We start from the raw sequence: 24,139 nt of genomic DNA, 5'->3' as shown, positions 1-24,139 counted from the left end.
CACTTCTTGTTGGTAATATTACTTTCTATTAGTATTAGTAATATGTTTTCAATGTAATCTTTATTTTGAATTAATGTAAGATTCTCATCTGACCTATTTCTCTAGTGTTTTTCTTTCGGACTGTCTACTCCCTGAACAAAAAATCGAATCAAATCAATTGATTTTGCAAAATTGTAAATCAGAATTGAACCGATGAGCTAAAAAATCGAACCAAACCAATCTGAAATGCGTTGGTTTGGTTTGGTTCTCGGTTTGGCCTGATTCAATGTGCACCCCTACTAAAAAATACACATATTCCATATTCCCTATAACATACATACACAATTACATCCATATAATCAGAGTATACGTTAACAAAACATCACTTCAAATAAGTTAGATAATATTAAAACATCATAAATACATATAACAATAATAAAATACCTAAAATTTATAAATTACGAACTATATTATTTATTCACGAGACCTCTTAAACGTTGTATTCAAATCCATTTTCACCTTCACCTCCACATCTTAAGAAAATACCACTTTTGTTGCTTCCCTAAAAAGTCAAGAAAACTCATTAATATTGAATAGTTTTGATTAATCAGTTGATGATGTTTCCCCCTCCACAATTTGGTCGATAAACATAGAATAACCACATTTTTTTAAAACATTTTTTGTACAATTGACCTTTTATTCGGTGTATCTGACTTGACGATTGTTCCTAAATGACATTTGGGGCATGGAACTCTCTTCGGACATTCTGGTACAAAATGACCATGTTTCTTGTAAGACTAACACACGTAAATTATTTTTCCATCCATGTTTTTACCTTGTGGAAAAACTAAAATATACACATAGGCAAAACAACAGTAATTTTCATTGTGGGCAAACATTATAGAGTAAGTGTGCAACTTTAAAAATTTTGATAAGTAAAATTTCGGTCACAGAGTATCAGAAAAAAAAAAATTGTTGTAAAAAAATTCTCAACAATGAGAAGAAGACAATAAAAGGTGAGAGAGAAGACAATGTAAAAATTCCCAACACACGAAAATTTCTCAAATTTTTTGTAGAGATTGGTGTTCGAATGTATCGTGAATGAGAGAGAAGAAGACAATAAACGAAGCATGAATGGGGTAAGTGAGAGATATATAATTTGTGCAAAAATTGATGGCAATCGACAGTTGGGCCACCAATGTTTAAGGGGTATGAAAACCAACAGTTGGAACACCGATTTTTATGGGGGTATTTTCATCAATTTGAATATCAACAGTTGGACTAACGATTTTCACGAGGGTATTTTCGTCAGCTTGAAAACGTGCCGTCCAACCACCGGTTTATTACTTTTTTTTTTCTAAATTCATAAAAATTATTCTTTTTAATAATTATTAATTAATAAATGATTTTTTAAAATAATTTTCTCTATAAATTATAATCGTATTAGATTCTAGGGATTTTTGTTATAAAGAAACTTGGAAGAGAAAGTATCGGTTAAGATGGTTTCTCCTTTTTTTTTTTTTTTTGTCGAGCCATGGTGGAGTAACATTGAAATTGACATCTGTTGGGACATTGGTGTGCCCAGAACCATAGATTCTTCTCACTCGTATCTCGATGAACAACATCTATGATCTGTAAACACATCCACATCAACTATCGTGCCTCTTCCTTGTACCAGTTGATGTTGGGGCAATGCCTAATATGAGTTTGTTCCTGCCCCAGACAGCTTCGAGGTTCCCATCGATTGATTACGGAGGGTCCTACGTAGTGTCTTATAATATAATTATAATATAATAAGAAAGATAATTATTATATTAAGATTAATAAAAAATTACTATTTAAATTAAATAAAAAATTATATATAATAATAATAATAATAATATATGATATTCTAATAGGAAGCAGGATGTCAATTTTAGTGTTACTTCAGCATTTTTCTTTTTTTCTCTTAATTAATTGACTAGTGTAAGGTTATTTTCGGAAAGAAAGTAAATCTAACATGAAGGAGAGAAAGTAGGGAGTAGGATCGTACACGTGGACCAATAGAGTGGTGGGGTCTCCAAAATACGCACTCATGTGTAGTAGTGAGTTCTTTAGAGAGGTGGACGAACAAGATTTTCAAGATGAAATTAATCAGCATATTTGTTTCATTATTTTTAGAGGTGGATTCGTGTATATTTATATTCACTAATAACCAAAGGTTGTTATAATATACTTTACTTGTTTATATATATATATATATATATATATATGGGAAATGTTCAACACCCTAAGTTTTACCACACACTTTAACAAACGCATTTTGTCCTACATGGGTTAGAAGTTTCGGAGTGAGCTGATTTTTGGTGAGGATGATCTCTATGGTGAGGAGATCATCCTCACCAAAAATCAGCTCATTCCAAAACTTCTAACCCCATCAAAATTGATTTACAAAAAATGGACGGTCCACAATTTTTCAACGTGTAAACATGGGGTTAAACATTTCGGAATGAGCTGATTTTTGGGGAGGATGATCTTCTAATCATAGAGATCATCCTCACCAAAAATCAGCCCATTCCAAAACTTCTAACCCATGTAGGACAAAAAACGTTTGTTAAAGTGTGTGGTAAAACTTAGGGTGCTGAACATTTCCCATATATATATATATATATATATATATATATATATATATATATATATATATATATATATATATATATTGGAATGAGCTGATTTTTTGTGAGAATAATCTCTATGATGAAAATATAATTCTCACCAAAAATCAGTTTATTATGAAATTTCTAACCCTAATTTACAAGTTGAAGAATCATGAACCGTCCGATTTTTATAAATCACTTCTGATAGGGTTAGAAGTTTCAGAATGATCTGATTTTTGGTGAGAATGATTTCCTCATCATAGAGATCATCCTCTCAAAAAATCAGCCAATTCCAAAACTTCAAACCCATGTTTTGAAAAATGTTTGGCGTAATGTTTGAATCTCTTTAGGGCCTCCGAACGCCACACTATATATATATATATATATATATATATGGGAAATATTCGGCACCAAACATTTTTCAAAACATGGGTTAGAAGTTTTGGAATTGGCTAATTTTTTGTGAGGATGATCTTTACGGTGAGGAGATCATCATCATAAAAAATCAGCCCATTCCAAAACTTCTAACCGATGTAGGACAAAAATGGTTGGCTAAAATGTTGGCCCAAATGTTTGGTGCTAAACGGGACCTATATATATATATATATATATATATATATATATATGGGTCCCGTTCGCCACCCCTAGTTTTACCACACACTTTAACAAACGCGTTTTGTCTTACATGGGTTAGAAGTTTCGGAATGAGTTGATTTTTGGTGAGGATGATCTCTATGGTGGGGAGATCATCCTCACCAAAAATCAGCTCATTCCAAAACTTCTAACCCCATCAAAATTGATTTACAAAAAATGAACGGTCCACGATTTTTCAACGTGTAAACATGGGGTTAAACATTTCGGAATGGGCTGATTTTTGGGGAGGATGATCTTCTAATCATAGAGATCATCCTCACCAAAAATCAGCTCATTCCAAAACTTCTAACCCATGTAGGACAAAAAACGTTTGTTAAAGTGTGTGGTAAAACTTAGGGTGCTGAACATTTCCCTATATATATATATATATGGGTCACGTTATTACGACCCCCTTTGCGACCCCCTTTGCGACACACCTTTTTGTCTTATATGGGCAAAAATGTTTGGAATGGGCTGATTTTTTGTGAGGATGATCTCTATGGTGAGGGGATCATCCTGGCAAAAAATCATCCCATTCCAAAACTTCTAACCCCATCAAAATTGATTTACAAAAATTGGACGGTCTATAATTTTTCAACAAAAATCGGACGGTCTAGAAGTTTTGGAATGGGCTGATTTTTTGCCAGGATGATCCCCTCACCATAGAGATCATCCTCACAAAAAATCAGCCCATTCCAAACATTTTTTCCCATATAAGACAAAAAGGTGTGTCGCAAAGGGGGTCGCAAAGGGGGTCGTAATAACGCTGTTCTATATATATATATATATATATATATATATAGGGTCCCGTTCGACACCCTAAGTTTTACCACACACTTTAACAAATGCGTTTTGTCCTACATGGGTTAGAAATTTCGGAATGAGCTGATTTTTGGTGAGGATGATCTCTATGGTGAGGAGATCATCCTCACCAAAAATCAGTTCATTCCAAAACTTCTAATCCCATAAAAAATGATTTACAAAAAATGGATGGTCCACGATTTTTCAACTTGTAAACATGTGGCTAAACATTTCAGAATGGGCTGATTTTTGGGGAGGATGATCTTCTAATCATAGAGATCATTCTCACCAAAAATCAGCCCATTCCAAAACTTCTAACCCATGTAGGACAAAAAACGTTTGTTAAAGTGTGCGGTAAAACTTAGGGTGCTGAACATTTCCCATATATATATATTTACCACACACTTTAACAAACGTTTTTTGTCCTACATGGGTTAGAAGTTTTGGAATGGGCTGATTTTTGGTGAGGATGATCTCCTCACCATAGAGATCATCCTCACCAAAAATCAGCCCATTCCGAATTGTTTAGCCCCATGTTTACACGTTGAAAAATCGTGGACCGTCCATTTTTTGTAAATCATTTTTGATGGGGTTAGAAGTTTTGGAATGAGCTGATTTTTGGTGAGGATGATCTCCTCACCATAGAGATCATCCTCACGAAAAATCAGCCCATTCCAAAACTTCTAACCCATGTAAGACAAAACACGTTTGTTAAAGTGTGTGGTAAAGCTTAGAGTGCTGAACGGGACCCATATATATAGGGAAATGTTCAACACTCTAAGCTTTACCCTACACTTTAACAAACGTGTGTTGTCCTATATGGGTTAGAAGTTTTGGAATGGGCTGATTTTTGGTGAGGATGATCTCTATAATTAGAAGATCATCCTCACCAAAAATCAGGCAATTCCAAAATTTTTAACCCCATGTTTACAAGTTAAATTGTGGACCGTCCATTTTTTGTAAACCATTTTTGATGGGGTTAGAAGTTTTGGAATGAATTGATTTTTGGTGAGGATGATCTCCTCACCATAGAGATCATCCTCACCAAAAATCAGCCCATTCCAATACTTCTAACCCATGTAGGACAAAACACGTTTGTTAAAGTGTAGGGTAAAGCTTAGGGTGGGGAACGAGACCTATATATATATATATGTATATATGTATATATATTAACCAACTATTTTTGTCCTACATGGGTTGGAAGTTTTGGAATGGGCTGATTTTTGGTGAGGATGATCTCTACGGTGAGGAGATCATCCTCACCAAAAATCAGCCCATTCCAAAACTTCTAGCCCCATGTTTACAAGTTGAAAAATCGTGGACCGTCCATTTTTTGTAAACTATTTTTGATGGGGTTAGAAGTTTTGGAATGGGCTGATTTTTTGTGATGATGATCTCCTCACCGTAGAGATCATCCTCACCAAAAATCAGCCCATTTCAAAACTTCTAATCCATGTTTTGAAAAATGTTTGGAACATTTCCCTAGATATATATTTGGTGGTTAAACAATTGCTTAAGTTTAGGGATGTCAATGGGTACCTATTTTACAGAAACCAAACTAGAATCGGAGTCAAATACCCCAATTCGGGATCCTTTTTTATTAGAACTGATTATAGTCGGGTCTAAAATAAAACCGAACCGATAGGAACTAGAATCGTTAGGTTCTATCTAATAGATACCCGCAGGTACTCGAAACCGATTTATTTTGTCATTTATTTTCATATTATAAATGATTTAATGTATTTTTTTATTTCAAAAATAAATACATGTTATCTAAAATTCTTCAATTTTTCATATAAATTATTGATTGAAACTTAAAATGAGTTATTCTTCTAGAAAATTATTACTTTTAAGAAAGATAATATTATATTTTTGAAAAAAATAATTAATTTGTATCTTAATTATAACTAAGTTAACAATGTTGTAAATAATATGTTAATTTCTTGAAAGGATTTTTTATTTTATTTTTATGATGATTTGAAATACTTTTTTTCTTTATTCAATTCTTGAGAACTGGAACCGATGGGTGCCTGTGATTTTTGGTAGTTCCAATTGTATTTACATTTATTTTGGACTCGGATTCGGAGCCTACAAGAACCATAATTGAATTAATATAATGGTTATGGTTCTAAGTTCCTTAGAAACTGAACAAGAACCGACCCATTGATACCGCTACATAAGTTGATATTTTGAAGATTAAAGATTTATTTATTTATTTAATTTTTTTTTTTTTTGTGTAATGATTTCGTGACACCCCTTTGACATACGCTCCCATCACAGAACTGTAAATCATTTGTCTTGGGATACACATAATCATTAATCTTTTTCTTGTGTATCTCGAGGCAAATGGTCTATGGTTCTTTGATGGGGGCATATGTCGTAGAGGGGCGTCATATTATCATGACTTAAAAAAAAAAATGTAACAATGGGCCAAAATACACAAGAAGCGAAATTCTTCTACTTGATGCTATCAAATAAAAAAGACACATACCTTCATTATTGCCTTTGGAAGTCCATGATGTTTAAGCATGCTCTTGAATTTCACCATCTTCAACTACCTGAAGCGCAAGATGTGTAGATGCATTGCTTTCAGATGGTTCGATGTGATCATGAGCATCTCTAGCAAGAACTTGAGGGCTTATCAAGCTAGTGATGCCAGTTCCAATGGGAAATGACCAGTGAACTTTGTCCTCTAATTGTGCAAGTTTGCATAGGAATTTCATGGAGCGCCTTGCCTTTTCTTCGCATTCATCGTTGGGGCTCTCAACAATATCCTTGATTATGGCATGTGGGAGTTGAGAGAAGAAAAAATGTAACATGTCCACAAATAGTTGCTCGATGTGATTGTATAACTCATTGATTGATGTGCACGGTTGACACTTCATGATAAATTCATTGATGGCATCTACGTCGTGACATACAACCATATTTATCATATCATGTTTCAATGGTATTTCTTCAATAATCCTAAGTGCATCGTTTAAGTCCAATTGAGATTGAGAGTGAGAATGAAATCCTCCATCCATAGATCTCATAAGAAGTTCGGAACACCGTTTCTTTACCGACAATTTGATGCATCCCTTATGTTCCCACATATATTTTGCCGTCATCCATTTAACTTTGTTACGAAGATTTACGACATTCATTTTCTTGTCGATGAAATAAATGATTTCGAAGACTTCATCTAAGGTGTGAATTAGAGAAGCACTGAGAGTATCTGGCAATGAAACAATAGCCATTCTTACAAGTATCACAGTTGAAAGGCAAGATATCCTATTTTCTGATGAAACTTGAAATTTGTTAATAAGAGACTCTTGAGATGGATTAGTTTTGCAGAAGAGTTGGAAGATACGAGTTGGAGAATTGATTTGATATATCTCCACCAACCTCTTCATATCCTCCTCACCCTTCCTTTGGATCCATCTGATCAATCCTGTCTCATAGAAATAGAATTTTTCTTCTCTCATCAAATCTGTGGTGTCACCATTTCTCAGTTTATTAGCCAAGCATTTTTTAGTGACTCCCATCACATATGCTGCTAACCATGTCAAAATAAAAGGCAATAGGGTCACAATGACGACCTCTGAAAGACAAACAACAATGCCAAATTTGACATTCCGACTCATTCTTAAGCCTTTGAACCTTGATGCAATATGGATATATGGTTCATCTGGTCCTCTTAAGTCATCGTCTTCTTCAATGTCAAGGTTGCTCACCACGGTAAGCCATCTAAAGCCAGTTGCTATACAACCTACTGCGATGGAAAAAATCTGAGTCACAACAACCATCCATATTGACCATTTGTAATCCGAAACTCCAGAACCAAACTCCATCTTATTATTAAGAACAAGGGATTTAATTGCAGCTTGGGAAAAAACTACTGTGCAAAGTGTGGGAATCATGCACAAAGTCATACCAGGTGGGGTACCGTTGAGTGCTAATTGAGGGTTGTTTCCATAACTGGATACATAAAACAACTTCATTCGATAAATCAAACAGTTGTTCGCCGAACTTTGAGGGTCGCCCTTTTCAAGTCGCTCTTTTAAATCATCAAGGTAAATATCAGAAGTAAAATGAAGTCTAAAAGTAGAATCCCATAATGCAATTAGCAAAAGCACCATACAAGACAAGATTATGACATGTTCTACAATGAATGCGAAGATCACCCTTGTAACCATTTGTATACTAACATTGACAACAACGGCTATTACAAAGATGGTCAGGGAGGCCATGTTGGAAAGACGTTCATAGTGACTCTGAGCTCCAAGTGAAGGTAAGAAAAAACCCATGGAGATACATATCAAGACACTACCAGAAAGTTTGGATAGTTGATCATGAGCAGAAGGCATCGCAGTGGTGAGATCTACAGGGAGTTTTGTTGCTATTCCAAGAAGAGTTAGTGTAAGTGAGTTGAGAGAGAAGAATCGACAAGGAATCCATGGTTTCTTCCGATGAAGTGCATGGAACACATCAAAAATCATAAATAGAAAACATACCAAAGTGGCTGCCGCTGTATATAAGCCAATCAAAGGAATTGGAGAAGAATACTTGTGATCATCAGATGTTACATTCAAACAAGAATGATTCGCCATTTGCGTTTCTTTTAAACCTTCTGCTGCTTCTTCTTCTTCTTCTTCTTCTTCTCATCAGGATGCATTTAACAAAGACTAAACCTGGCTAGCAAAGAAATATAATAGTTTATGTTATAAAATATCATTTGCAGAAGTCAATGCGTCCTAATTGGCTAATGAACTTTCCTAACCATTCAACAAACCTTGTGATAATTGATGTTATACACATTCATACATGACCGGCGTGTTGGACATAATAAAATAATTATATTAAAAATATTTTATTTCCCATTTTAGTCATTAATAGAAATAAACAAGAGAAATGCCCAATCTCCTTTAGTCCCAAAATAAGTTTTGTGGTGGGTGCACAAAGTGTTTGAGGGTTAAAATTGATTTTTTTTTTATTTTTTTAAATGACTACAACCCCTAGACTTTTGATCGAACTGAACTCCGATCTACCAGAAGTAGGGGAGGGTATTCATCGCATCCTAAGGCCTTCGAAAATCAAAATTAAAGAAATGAAAAGGAAAGATAAATAAGAAAGATGGAGAGGAGAGGAAGGGAGGTACAAAAATTAAACCCTATTCTAAACCGACTTTGAGACTTAGACTTTTTCTTAGGTCATTAGTAAATTATGTTGAATTCTTTTTTTTCCAAGAGAGAAAATAAAAGATATAGTAAAGAGATTAGTAGGGATTTTTAGATTGAAGAGATGACTTGATAGTAAATGAGATTGAGATGAAAAATTGAGAGAGATGAGACTTGCGGGGGAAAGTTCCAACATCACCTTTTCGAGAAGGAGATGACAATTTTATAGGTGTTGAAGAATTACTTTTGAGGTTAAAATGGTCAAGGTTAGAAGATGGGAGAGAAAGTCATGAGGTTTAAGCATGTATTGCTTGAAATTTTAATGTTAGGGAGGGGTAAATGGAGAAAAAGGATAAATGGGTTTCTTTTGACTCGAACCCAAAGATAGAATTCAATTAGATTGGTTAGGCAATCCATACATATATTGAGTGTTGGTAAATGTTGAAGGGTGTGAGTGTCTGGTTAAAAAAATAATTTGTGCAAAAGATAAGGTGGTTAAGTTTTGGAAGGGTGACTGTGATGATGACATGTGACAAAATGTATGGAGGTATGTGAGTTAAGTGAGTTAATGAAGGAAAAGGGATGTGGGGATGACTTGTGATAAAAGTTTGGATGAAATGATTATGTTTGACGATGATAAGTGGTGTATGTTGAGCTATGGGTTGTGTAGCTTTTGAGGGTAATGATTGGATGTTGTGTGAACATCAAATGGGCATTGATTGGACTTCATAGGTAGGGCTCAAGGAGAGGTGAATGGTGGTCTATATATAAATTGGTTTAGTTTTAGGATGGTTTGAATTGGACTTTTTTAGTTTGGGCTTAGGATTAGTTTGTAATTTAAGTTAAAAATTATATTAGAATTGGCTTCGGTTAGGGGATGAGTTGGTATTGGTTTATGTTAGGGAGTGATTTAAGGTAGGGTCACGAAAGGGGTTTGGGTGGTTTTAGGAATGATGGATTTTAAATGGGCTTAGAAATAGATGGGGGACGTTCAAATTGGGGTGTCTACAATTATAATCTACATTCACTGTATCATAAGACAAATGAAAGTGATTTTGGTGATATGGATTAGGTGTCCTAGTAACTGGTGTTGGCTTTTTCTATTGCTCTATCTTGTTTAATTGTTGCTTTTTATTATTGTTAGTTGCACTTCTTGTTGGTAATGTTGCTTTCTCTTAGTATTAGTAATATGTTTTCAATGAAATATTTATTTTGAATTAATGTAAGCTTCTCATCTGACCTATTTCTCTAGTGTTTTTTCTTTCAGATTGGCTACTTCTTGAACCAAAGATCGAATCAAATCAATTGATATTGCAAAATTGTAAATCAGAGTTGAATCATTGAGCGAAAAAATCGAACCAAACCAATCTGAACTGTATTGGTTTGGTTTGGTTCTCGGTTTGGCCTGATTCAATGTGCACCCCTACTAAAAAAATACACATATTCCACACTCCCTATAACATACATACATAATTAATTACATCCATATAATCAGAATATATGTTAACAAAACATCACTTCACATAAGTTAGATATTATTAAAACATCATAAATACATATAACAATAATAAAATACCTAAAATTTATAAATTACGAACTATATCATTTATTCACGAGTCCTCTTAAACGTTGTAGTCAAATCCATTTTCACCTTCACCTCCACATCTTCAGAAAATACCACTCTTGCTACTTCTCTAAAAAGTCGAGAAAACTCATTAATATTGAATAGTTTTGATTGATCAGTTGATGATGTCTGTCCCTTCACAATTTGGTTGATAAACATAAAATAACCACATTCTTTTAAACATTTTTGGTATGAGTGACCTTTTATTCGGTGTATCTAACTTGACGACAAAGGAAATGATCGTTCCTACATGACATTTGGGGCATGAAACTCTCTTCGGACATTCTATTACAAAATGACCACATTTCTTGCAAGACTAACACACGTAAATTCTTTTTCCATCAATGTTTTTACCTTGTGGAAAAACTAAAATATAAACATAGGCAAAACAACAGTAATTTACATTGTGGGCAAACATTATAGAGTAAGTGTGCAACTTTAAAATTTTTGATAAGTAAAATTTTGATCATAGAGTACCCAGAAAAAAAAATCCCAAACTAGAAAAATGTTGTAAAAAAATTCTCAACAACGAGAAAAAGACAATAAAAGTTGAGAGAGAAGAAGACAATAAAAGAAGTATGAATGGGGTAAGTGAGAGATATATAATTTGTGCAAAAATTGATGGCAATCGACAGTTGGGCCACCGATGTTTAAGAGGAATGAAAACCGACAGTTGGAACACCGACTTTTATGGGGTATTTTCGTCAATTTGAAAATCAACAGTTGGACTGACGATTTTCATGGGGGTATTTTCGTCAGCTTGGAAACGTGCAGTCCAACCGCCGGTTTATTACTTTTTTTTTTTTCTAAATTCATAAAAATTATTATTTTTAATAATTAATAATTAATAATAATTATTATTTCTTCTTCTTTTTTTTTTTTTTCTCGAGCCGTGGTGAAGTACCATTGAAATTGACATCTGTTGGGACATTGGTGTGCCTAGAACCATAGATTCTTCTCACTCGTATCTCAATGAACAAAATCTATGATCCGTAAACACATCCACGTCAGCTACCAGTTGAGGTTGCGACAATGCCTAATATGAGTTTATTCCTACCCCAGACAGCTTCGAGGTTCCCATTGATCGATTACGGAGGGTTCGACCTACGTAGTGTCTTATAATATAATTATAATATAATAAGAAAGATAATTATTATATTAAGATTAATAAAAAATTAATATTTGAATTAAATAAAAAATTATATATAATAATAATAATAATATATGATATTCTAATAGGTAGCAGGGATGTCATTTTAGCGTTACTTCAGCATTTTCCTTTTTTTCTCTTAATTAATTAATTGACTAGTGTAAGGTTATTTTCGGAAAGAAAGTAAATCTAACGTGAAGGAGAGAAAGTAGGGAGTAGGATCGTACACGTGGACCAATAGAGTGGTGGGGTCTCCAAAATACACACTCATGTGTAGTAGTGAGTTCCTTAGAGAGGTGGACGAACAAGATTTTCAAGATGAAATTAATCAGCATATTTGTTTCATTATTTCTAGAGGTGGATTCGTGTATATTTATTTTCACTAATAACCAAAGGTTGTTATAATATACTTTACTTGCTTTTATATATATATTTGGAATGAGCTGATTTTTTGTGAGTATGCCCTCTATGATGAAAAGATAATCCTCACCAAAAATCAATTTATTTCAAAACTTCTAACCCTAATTTACAAGTTGAAGAATCATGAACCGTCCGATTTTTGTAAATCACTTCTGATAGGGTTAGAAGTTTCAGAACGATCTGATTTTTGGTGAGGATAATTTCCTCATCATAGAGATCATCCTCACAAAAAATCAGCCAATTCCAATTTTAACCCATGTTTTGAAAAATGTTTAGCTCTCTTTAGAGCCTCCGAACGCCACCCTATATATATATAGGGTCCCGTTCGGCACCCTAAGTTTTACCACACACTTTAACAAACGCGTTTTGTCCTACATGGGTTAGAAGTTTCGGAATGGGCTGATTTTTGGTGAGGATGATCATCCTCACCAAAAATTAGCTCATTCCAAAACTTCTAACCCCATCAAAAATCATTTACAAAAAATGGACGGTCCACGATTTTTCAACTTGTAAACATGGGGCTAAACATTTCGGAATGGGCTGATTTTTGGGGAGGATGATCTTCTAATCATAGAGATCATCGTCACCAAAAATCAGCCCATTCCAAAACTTCTAACCCATGTTTACATGCTGAAAAATCGTGGACCGTCCATTTTTTGTAAACTGTTTTTGATGGGGTTAGAAGTTTTGGAATGGGCTGATTTTTGGTGAGGATGATCTCCTCACCGTTGAGATCATCCGCACCAAAAATCAGCCCATTCCAAAACCTCTAACTCATGTTTTGAAAAATGTTTTGCCAAAAAGTTGGCCATTGCACGCCCCCCATATATATATATATTTGGTGGTTGAACAATTGCTTAAGTTTACGGATGTCAATGAGTACTTATTTAACTGAAATTGAATTAGAATCGGAGCCAAATACCCTGGTTCGGGATCTTTTTTTATTAGAATCGATTAAAGTCAGGTCTAAAATGGAACCGAACCGATAGAATCTAGAATCATTAGGTTTTATCTAATAGATACCCGCTAGTACCTGGAACCGATTTATTTTCATATTATAAATGATTTAAGGTATTTTTTTATTTCAAAAATAAATACATGTTATATAAAATTCTTCAATTTTTCATATAAATTATCGATTGAAACTAAAAATGAGTTACTCTTCTAAAAAATTATTACTTTTAAGAAAAATAAAATTTTATTTTTGAAAAAAATAATTAATTTGTATCTTAATTATAACTAAGTTAACAATGTTGTTGATAATATGTTAATTTCTTGAAAGGAATTTTTTTTTTTTTATTTATGATGATTTGAAATACTTTTTTTCTTCATTCAATTTTTGAGAAATAGAACCGATGGGTGCCTGTGATTTTTGGCAGTTACAATTCTATTTAAATTTATTTTAGAATTGGATCCAGAACCAACAAGAACTGGAACTAAACTAATATAATGGTTATGGTTCAAAGTTCCTTAGGAGCCGAATAAGAACCGACCCATTGACACCCCTACATAAGTTGATATTTCAAAGATAAAAGACTTTTTTTTTTTGTGTAATGATTTCGTGACACCCCTTTGACATACACTCCCATCATAGAACTGTAGATCATTTGTCTTGGGATACGCATAATCATAAATCTTTTTCTTATGTATCTCAAGGCAAATGATCTATGGTTCTTTGATGGGGGCATATGTCAGAGAGGGACGTCATATTATCATGACTTTTTTTTTTTATAATAACAACGGGCCAAAATACACAAGAAGTGAAATTCTTCTTCTTGATACTATCAAATAAAAAAGACACATACCTTCATTATTGCCTTTGGAAGTCCATGATGTTTAAGCATGCTCTTGAATTTCACCATCTTCAACTACCTGAAGCGCAAGATGTGTAGATGCATTGCTTTCAGATGGTTCGATGTGATCATGAGCATCTCTAGCAAGAAATTGAGGGCTTATCAAGCTAGTAATGCCAGTTCCAATAGGAAATGACCAGTGAACTTTGTCCTCCAATTGTGCAAGTTTGCATAGGAATTTCATGGAGCGCCTTGCCTTCTCTTCGCATTCATCGTTGGGACTCTCAACAATATCCTTGATTATGGCATGTGGGAGTTGAGAGAAGAAAAAATGTAACATGTCCACAAATAGTTGCTCGATGTGATTGTATAACTCATTGATTGATGTGCACGGTTGACACTTCATGATAAATTCATTGATGGCATCTACGTCGTGACATACAACCATATTTATCATATCATGTTTCAATGGTATTTCTTCAATAATCCTAAGTGCATCGTTTAAGTCCAATTGAGATTGAGAGTGAGAATGAAATCCTCCATCCATAGATCTCATAAGAAGTTCGGAACACTGTTTCTTTACTGACAATTTGATGCATCCCTTATGTTCCCACATATATTTTGCCGTCATCCATTTAACTTTGTTACGAAGATTTACGACATTCATTTTCTTGTCGATGAAATAAATGATTTCGAAGACTTCATCTAAGGTGTGAATTAGAGAAGCACTGAGAGTATCTGGCAATGAAACAATAGCCATTCTTACGAGGATCACAGTTGAAAGGCAAGATATCCTATTTTCTGAAGAAACTTGAAATTTGTTAATAAGAGACTCTTGAGATGGAGTAGTTTTGCAGAAGAGTTGGAAGATACGAGTTGGAGAATTGATTTGATATATCTCCAACAACCTCTTCATATCCTCCTCACCTTTCCTTTGTATCCATCTGATCAATCCTGTCTCATAGAAATAGAATTTTTCTTCTCTCATCAAATCTGTGGTGTCACCATTTCTCAGTTTATTAGCCAAGCATGTTTTAGTGACTCCCATCACATATGCTGCTAACCATGTCAAAATAAAAGGCAATAGGGTCACAATGACGACCTCTGAAAGACAAACAACAATGCCAAATTTGACATTCCGACTCATTCTTAAGCCTTTGAACCTTGATGCAATATGGATATATGGTTCATCTGGTCCTCTTAAGTCATCGTCTTCTTCAATGTCAAGGTTGCTCACCACGGTAAGCCATCTAAAGCCAGTTGCTATACAACCTACTGCGATGGAAAAAATCTGAGTCACAACAACCATCCATATTGACCATTTGTAATCCGAAACTCCAGAACCAAACTCCATCTTATTATTAAGAACAAGGGATTTAATTGCAGCTTGGGAAAAAACTACTGTGCAAAGTGTGGGAATCATGCACAAAGTCATACCAGGTGGGGTACCGTTGAGTGCTAATTGAGGGTTGTTTCCATAACTGGATACATAAAACAACTTCATTCGATAAATCAAACAGTTGTTCGCCGAACTTTGAGGGTCGCCCTTTTCAAGTCGCTCTTTTAAATCATCAAGGTAAATATCAGAAGTAAAATGAAGTCTAAAAGTAGAATCCCATAATGCAATTAGCAAAAGCACCATACAAGACAAGATTATGACATGTTCTACAATGAATGCGAAGATCACCCTTGTAACCATTTGTATACTAACATTGACAACAATGGCTATTACAAAGATGGTCAGGGAGGCCATGTTGGAAAGACGTTCATAGTGACTCTGAGCTCCAAGTGAAGGTAAGAAAAAACCCATGGAGATACATATCAAGACACTACCAGAAAGTTTGGATAGTTGATCATGAGCAGAAGGCATCGCAGTGGTGAGATCTACAGGGAGTTTTGTTGCTATTCCAAGAAGAGTTAGTATAAGTGAGTTGAGAGAGAAGAATCGACAAGGTATCCATGGTTTCTTCTGATGAAGTGCATGGAACACATCAAAAATCATAAATAGAAAACATACCAAAGTGGCTGCCGCTGTATATAAGCCAATCAAAGGAATTGGGGAAGAATACTTGTGATCATCAGATGTTACATTCAAACATGGATGATTCGCCATTTGCCTTTCTTTTAAACCTTCTTCTTCTTCTTCTCATCAGGATACATATAACAAAGACTAAGCCTGGCTAGCAAAGAAATATTATAGTTTATGTTATAAAATATAATATGCAAAAGCCAATATCGTGTCCTAATTGGCTAATGAACCTTCCTAACCATTCAACAAACCTTGTGATAATCGATGTTATATACATTCATACATGACCGGCGTGTTGGACATGATAAAATAATTATAGTAAAAATATTTTATTTCCCATTTTAGTCATTAATAGAAATAAATAAGAGCATTTTAGCCCAAAAAAATATATAGTCTTTTTAAGTTACATAAGATTCTCACAAATATTCAACCTTCATCCATTTTCAATTTATGCCAACATTTGGCATCTAACCATAAAACACTTTTGGGAGCATATAAGCTTTGTTTGATTCTTTGAAATGCCACAATATACCTTAACTTCCAATCTCATCAGTTGATTTGCTACAAAAAAAAATTGGTCAAAGTTTTGACCTACATGGGTTAAAAGTTTCAGCATATAGAGATCATCTTCGCCAAAAATCAGCCCATTCCAAAACTTCTAACCCCATCAAAAGTGATTTACAAAAAATGACAGTCCATGATTCTTCAAGTCATAAAATTAACCCATTCTGAAACTTCTAACCCATGTTGTTGGCCAAATGGTTGGCACCTAAACAGGACCCATATAAAAATATTTACATTTTTTAATCGAACTACAGTTGTTTTACTAAATCACTTACCTTTTTAATAAATATTCTATTATTGATAATATAAAAAAATAGTTAGAAAAAAAAAAAAGTAACGCCATTACTTTGAGTTCCCCTATTTATCTTTAGTGAAAGAAGAAAGAGTGATTAAAATAGGCCTAATATTTAATTATATTCTCTCACAGCCCACAAATATAAATATGATGAAACCAAAGCATGCAAATAAACTTGTTATATTGTTCAATCTTCCTCGACAAATGCTGCAACAGATAATAAAGCATAAAAATAAAAAAGAAATATGGATAGAGGGATCACCAAAATAATCAAAGCTGTTGACAACAGCTGCCTCTGATGATAACGCACAAAACTAGTCAGAGAGAGAGAGAGAGAAACAAACACCACATAGTAAACAAAGTCGACGCGAGCAAATCGCATCATCAGACATTCAACAACATAAAATTTACAAGATAACACTTGCACACAAGCAAACCAGTTTAGGAGTATCTACCATTATCAGATCAGATCATTAGCCCATCAAAACTTAGTCCAAAACTCTAAAGTCTAAACCCACCCTAACATAGTTCAGATGTTATCAATGAACTCATCATCATCATCATCACCTTCTAGTTTCCCCCTCCTTCAGTCTCACGTCGCCCATCAGCAGAACCAGTTGTCCCCATTTCTTTATTTGCACCCTCGCCAGTGGGGTTGCGATTGTAATCAGTATAACCACCGGCTGTGAGAGCAGCATTGCCGCCAACACTCCCCTCATTGTGCATCATGTGAAGTCCACCACTACCTCCTGAGCTCATGCCAAGCTGGCTATGCAAGGCTTGCTGTTGTTGCAGTGCAGACATAGATTGCTGGGAGTACAACATTGAGGATCGGGCAGCCATGAGGGACTGTGGGGTCATCTGTTGGGCTTGCTGATGCTGCATATAGTGTGGGCCCTGCTGCATGGCGGCATTGGGAAACTGTAGAAGAGATGGTGATATTTCTCATGAATTTTTTTTAATATTACCAACAGTTGAGCATGGTCACCAAGTCAGAATACAGGTTTAAAATGACAAGGGAAAACTTTGGAAAAAACGAGAACAAAACAAAAAAAAAAAAAACGAAAAAAAAAAAAAAAAAAATATATATATATATATATATATATTAGAAATTATATTAAAAAAAATATAATACATTAGACATTCATTCTAAGTTTCCATTATATTAACACTATTGAATATCTATGCATGATATCATGTTTTCACACATAATTATACATTATATGATGCTAAAACAAGTTTAACCATCAACAAATCATTTGAGCAAAATAAGACACTACTGAAAAAATTAAAAAAAATCATATCAAGACATTATCATCAAATCCCATATTAAACAATATTTATGAATTAAATCACAAACAACCATAAGACTAAAAAAATAAATCATAGGGGTTTTATTATTATTATTATTTTTTAAAATGTGTGAAATGTTAAAAAACGAGTTTCAAAAGTAACAAGGTGTTTCTTTGAAAAAGACGAGTTTTTATTTTATTGTTTTAATCGCTGAAGTTTCAAATCGCACAAGTACCCTCAACAATGATGACAGATTTATGAGTAGAATATGAGGAGAAACCAACTTGTACCTGAGCATGCATGGTGGGCGGCTGGGGTTGAGAATCAGCAATGGCAGCTAAATACATAAGGTTTCGCTGAAGCTTTGCTTGGTTTCTGCAATAGCATCAAAGGAGCACCGACAATGATAAAAGAGGTCATGAAGAAAAAACAAACTGACAATAATAATTGATTCGCGGAAAAAAAAGCATAAACATGAATACCCGTACAAACTCATAGAGAACAAGGCCATGAATAAGATGCCAGCTATCAATTAAAAAAGAAAAAGAAAAGATATTATGATGATGAGATATCCAGCTGAAACATGAATTGATTGAACCATATATAAGCTTGTTATGCAAGCTCTAAGGAACCACTCAATTCTTTTGGTAAAAATGAATGATAATAAATTGCTAAATATATGTGAGAATTTTGTTCTTCCGGTTGGATAAAATACTACTAGTCTAAAAACCATCTACCAACTTCTGAAAAATTACGACAACCAAGGAATTGGCATTAGCTGAAGAAGAATTACAAATAAAACTGGTATAAATGCTACTCGATCATTCTGTATTACCAAAATATGTTAAAGCCAATAAATTTTTTTTTTTAAATGAGTTAGGCCAACTTACTCAGCACATTCACTCAGTTTTCCCGAATTCTGATTCTCGAGAATCTTCAGAATCAATGACTTGTTCTCATCAAGATACTGTGCACGTAAATCAAGCATGAGACAATAACAAGGAAACAAAATATGGTTAAATTAAAATACAAGGAAATCTACTGATCAAACAAATGGCTTTGGAAGGTGAGCAGAAGCATTAAAAGGAAGCAATCAACTGTTAACCAAAAGAATCCACATTTATTTTTCACAATGAAACTTTTTTTAATTAGAAAAGTGTAGTACACTTCGTCCCCTCCACCACTCTCCCAAAACCGTGAGTATGAGAGTTGGACACTAATGAGCATATCAACCAAGTGACTATCAAAACTCTCGATTCGTTGGATTGTTGATACATACAATATTCCAACGGTCAAAGAAAATGCAAGCTCAAATCTGAAATCGCTCCAAAGGCAGAACAAGTGACGTTTTGGACTTTGCAAGCGAACAAGTAGAGCAAAAAACTACAAAGCTAGAGATAAGTAGTGATGAGGACATACTTAAGGGGTCATCATTCTGCTGTTGGCATGTTTTATAGCTTCTAATTAGTTTTGAACAGATATTGCTTCTCCATTCAATCATGTCTGAAGCCATGCTTTCTTCAAATGTTCATATCCACTCTTACTGCCACAATCCACATTCTTTTCAGTCTTCCCATCACTCTTTCAGAACCTTCAATTTGCACATTTCTTCTAACTAGGACTGTAATAGGCCTTTTGTACATGACCAAACCATCTTAATCGATGTTCTGGGCTACCACAACATTTTCATTGTTCATTTCTAGGTTTGGATATCAGATTTTTCTTTCATATTTTATTTAATACAGTCTGAACTCTGACGACCTGTTTGGTTAAAAAAAGATATTTTTGAAAAATAAATCATTCAAGATGATATTATGGCACAAAAATGGCAATTCAAAACTTGCCATAAATCTTAGAAGCTCGAAATTGACCAAGGTACATCATGGGCAAGGCATTTACACTTAAAAATGGTCTGTCTAATATGAGAATGGTATCATTTTGAGGTTGTCTGTAACATAGTTTAAGGACCTGTCAGATTGCATGACTCACTTTTTGCAACTACAAAATCATCCAGTCCACTATCCAATAAAATTGACTTGAATGAAACATCTTTCAAGTCAAGTTGACTTTGTGACTGTAAGTCAATAAGGCGAGTCATAAATAATGCATTAGAATTACCAATATGGTTAAAAATGTATTTAAAGATAGACAAATTATGAAAAGTTGATTATCAATCAAAATACCCATCAAAGATTGAAAGGGCCCTACTTTTTAATATGAAAGATGAATATAACATAACGAAAATAAACCAATGGCAATTTTAAAAAGTTGCAACATAGAAATATGATTTCAAGCAACTATGTTAAAAATGCATAAATAATTGGGGAAATTAATTGATAATTTTTCAAATTCTAGAAACAACAAAAATAGCAAATCATTATCCTGTTCCTGCATTTATCTTTGACATGCAAATCAGAAATCAATGCAGATATAGATCTCATTGGATGATCACTTTTAAGAGCATATCACATAAGATTGTATGAACATTTCTTAAAGAACCACCGAGGAAGATACACCAAATTTCTCCAATTAATAAATCATAATGGATAGCAAGCTCAGTAGAGGAGTCATTGAATTCCTACAAAATATTCACTCCTTTTCAATATTTGACTCCTTACCCTAACTTCCAAATTCTTATTCTCTATCCACATGGTTAAAGACAATGCTTTTGAGAGTATGAGTTGTGCATATGTAACACCAAATGGAAATTAAAATAATAATAAAAAAAGTTCAAAAGTTTAACCTAGGGATAATACCATTATTGTATAGAACCAAGTCTATATATCTTGCCCCACATGGTCTGTTAGTCACGATCTAGTACAGTGTCCCGTTCCTATACATAAGAACGGTGTCTACATGGCACGTTTGGATTGGAAAATATACACATTGGGTTGCGCACACAACTTGGTTAGGAGTCCAAGGTGTTTTAAACTCCAGCTGAAGTGTGCCACATAGACACGTTGCTATTTTATAGGAATGAGACACCGTTTTGGATCCTAAGTCATAAATAAAAATGTTGATCCAGATAAGAAAAGGCTGAAGTAGAAAAATTGAACAATCTAACAACCGATGTTTGACATGTTCGCTAAAAATATGGTTGAAGGAAGATGAAACACAGTTCCTAGAGACGAGACTTGTTTTACTATTGATTTCTTGCCCAATAAAAATAGCAAAAAAAATATTGTTTTTTAGGAAACTTTAGTATGAAAGCAGAATATGTCAAATGTACAGCTGAACTCTTAACCAAGGATACTATCATAGCTCAAGGAGTCGCTCTTGGTGACCACTGTCCCATGGGCCTTCCTATTGGTGATTCTGTCAGCCACCTCCTAATCCATTGCAGTTTTGCTTCGAAGACTTGAATTTATTTCATGTATCTTCTCAATCATTATGGGTGCTCTCCAATATTTGTTTTGTCATTGTTTTGGGGTGGAGAATATTTGATGGGGCTGGCTCTGTTTTCCATTTGTTGGGGCATCTAAAAGTAGAAAAACCACCGTGTTTTTGAAGGGAAGGAGCATTCTATTCAAGAGGTTATTCATTAGCACCTTTTGCTATACTTTTGGTGTCTCACGTGTAAGGAGTTTAAGGGTGTTCTTTTTTGAAGATTTTGTTTTTAGAGGGGGATATCTATGTAAAGATCATGTTATACCATGGGGACCTCCTTGGCCCCGATATATTTCCCGTCTTCTATAATAAAATTACATTTTTTCCCTTGAAAACCCCTCTTAACCAGTGTATATATTACTAACACTGCATGAATCCCATTGAGCTTTGGACACATGGCTCAATTTATTGTAAATATATCGCGAAACCTTGAAGTCGTGGGGTTCAAGTCCAATTTACCAATTAAAAAATGAATCCCATAGAGGCCAAGCAAATGACAAGATATTGTTTGAAGAATCCAACACTCATCAAAGCAATTATATACATAGACAATCCAAGAAAAAATCTCTACCTTTTAGAATTAAAAAAAATGTAAAAAGACGACAATAAACAACAAAATATGCTTTCCGACAACAATGACATAGATGCACAAATTTGGAGGATAGCTAGACAATTAAAAACCTAGAAGCATGGTTTGGATTTAGAGGATTAAATGAAACATGACTGGCTTGATAAATCAAGCTCAACGTTTCACTAACAATTATCTATCCATAAAAGAAAGATTAACATTCTTGCCAAGAATAATCCCCTGAAACCAGAGACACCTCTAACTATCAAAAAATTTGGGGCAAATTAGACTGCATGGATGATGGATGTATATATCTATGGCTGAGTGTTTCTTCATCCATCAAAAAGAAGAAAATAGATTTTTGGTGGAAACACAGTTTTCCACCAAACATGGTATAGCATATCCCTCAGCTCTTACTCTGTAGTCCAAAACGATTGGACAGAATCTTCCTGTAGCCAAGCAAATCCTTGGCTTTCAACAACCAAAAACTTCACAAACTTAACACCTAAAAGATAAGTCCCAAACTTCTCAGCTTAAAATGGAAACAAACTATCAGAACAAAGTCTTAAACTTTGATTCTTTAAAAACTGGATTTTTTTTTCATGAGAGTTGCTACACATCAAGGGTTTGTTCAAACAGAAAATATTTCCTTTTACAATAAAAATGCATTTTTTCAATTGGCATGCATGCTCTATGTTTAAAAGTAAATGAGAAGAGACACCCTAATCCCCAATCTTACTTTGCCATCTACCATCTTTAATCAAGAAAGCAGGCCAAAAGAGGGAACAAATCATTTTGAAGTTGAGCATTTATTTTAAAATAAAAAGGGAAAAACAAAAAAACAATGGAGACAATAAAACTAGTAGTGATGAGAAGCATAAAAAACCATCTACATCATAAACCCTAAAGTACAAACACCCAACAACCCACATAAGAAAATTAGTGGGAAAAGGCCTAAAAACCTACCAATATTCCTCCCAAATACAACCCAACAGATCAGTTTATAAGTAGAAGGAGCATCAAACTAAGAAACAAGAAAAACCCATTTGAATAAAAGCTAAGAAACATGAAAACAACAGGTACCCACTAAACAAAACTCAACAAACAAGCTTGAAAGCCCAGATAAAGAAGCAGAAAAGAACATAAAAAGCTTAAAAACCCATTTGAATAAAAGCTAAGAAACATGAAAACAACAGGTACCCACTAAACAGAACTCAACAAACAAGCTTGAAAAGCCCAGATAAAGAAGCAGAAAAGAACATAAAAAGCTTAAAAATGAAGAAATAAAAAAGGTTGAGACCTGTTGAATGTGATCAGTAGTGACATTGTTGGGATTATAGGATGCCATCATGGGTTGCATCTGCATGAGGTGTTGTTGCATTTCTTTGCTCACTCACTCTCTCTGGTCTTTTTCTTTCAGTACTGTTTGAGATGCTTTTCTTTTCTTGCTCTGTCACAACTTACAAGTTGAAAACACTACAGACACACAGAGTAAGAGAGAGAAAGATAGAGGGTTCTGGGTTTTAACACCCTTCAGTGAGTCACGTGAGAGAGAGAGAGAAACAAAATAGTGATGATAACAGTGAGGATGAAAGAGAAAGGATTCCACACCGCACCTAAATATTAACGTGGTTCATTTGTACTTTCCAAGGATGAAAATATGTTTGGTTTTAAAAGCCAGTTAATTACGTGTCCGAGTGATATATAGTTTCGGACTGTAAGCTAATGTACCAACGAAAATGATTGAAGAGAAGAAAATTTGAAATCACATGAAGAATTCAGGGAAATATTTGTGGCTAAGCTTGTCT

At 34.2% G+C, this 24,139-nt stretch overlaps 1 protein-coding gene across 1 annotated transcript; it reads right to left on the bottom strand.

Annotated features, from left to right (window-relative positions):
• Positions 1 to 17,350: 17,350 nt before the first annotated feature.
• AN3 (SSXT family protein) lies at positions 17,351 to 23,905 on the bottom strand. The gene is made up of 4 exons (XM_086428759.1): positions 23,632 to 23,905; positions 19,267 to 19,343; positions 18,667 to 18,751; positions 17,351 to 18,004 (listed from the first exon to the last, which is right to left on the bottom strand). The coding sequence occupies exons 1-4, from the start codon at positions 23,710 to 23,712 to the stop codon at positions 17,654 to 17,656; spliced, it is 594 nt and encodes a 197-aa protein (XP_086284885.1). The 5' UTR covers positions 23,713 to 23,905; the 3' UTR covers positions 17,351 to 17,653.
• Between the last annotated feature and the right edge of the window lie 234 nt (positions 23,906 to 24,139).

This window comes from Akebia trifoliata, chromosome 16 (assembly GCF_017979445.1).
Source record: "Akebia trifoliata isolate Shusen 1 chromosome 16, ASM1797944v1, whole genome shotgun sequence".
Taxonomy (NCBI): domain Eukaryota; kingdom Viridiplantae; phylum Streptophyta; class Magnoliopsida; order Ranunculales; family Lardizabalaceae; genus Akebia; species Akebia trifoliata.
This window is presented reverse-complemented; position numbering and strand designations above follow the sequence as displayed.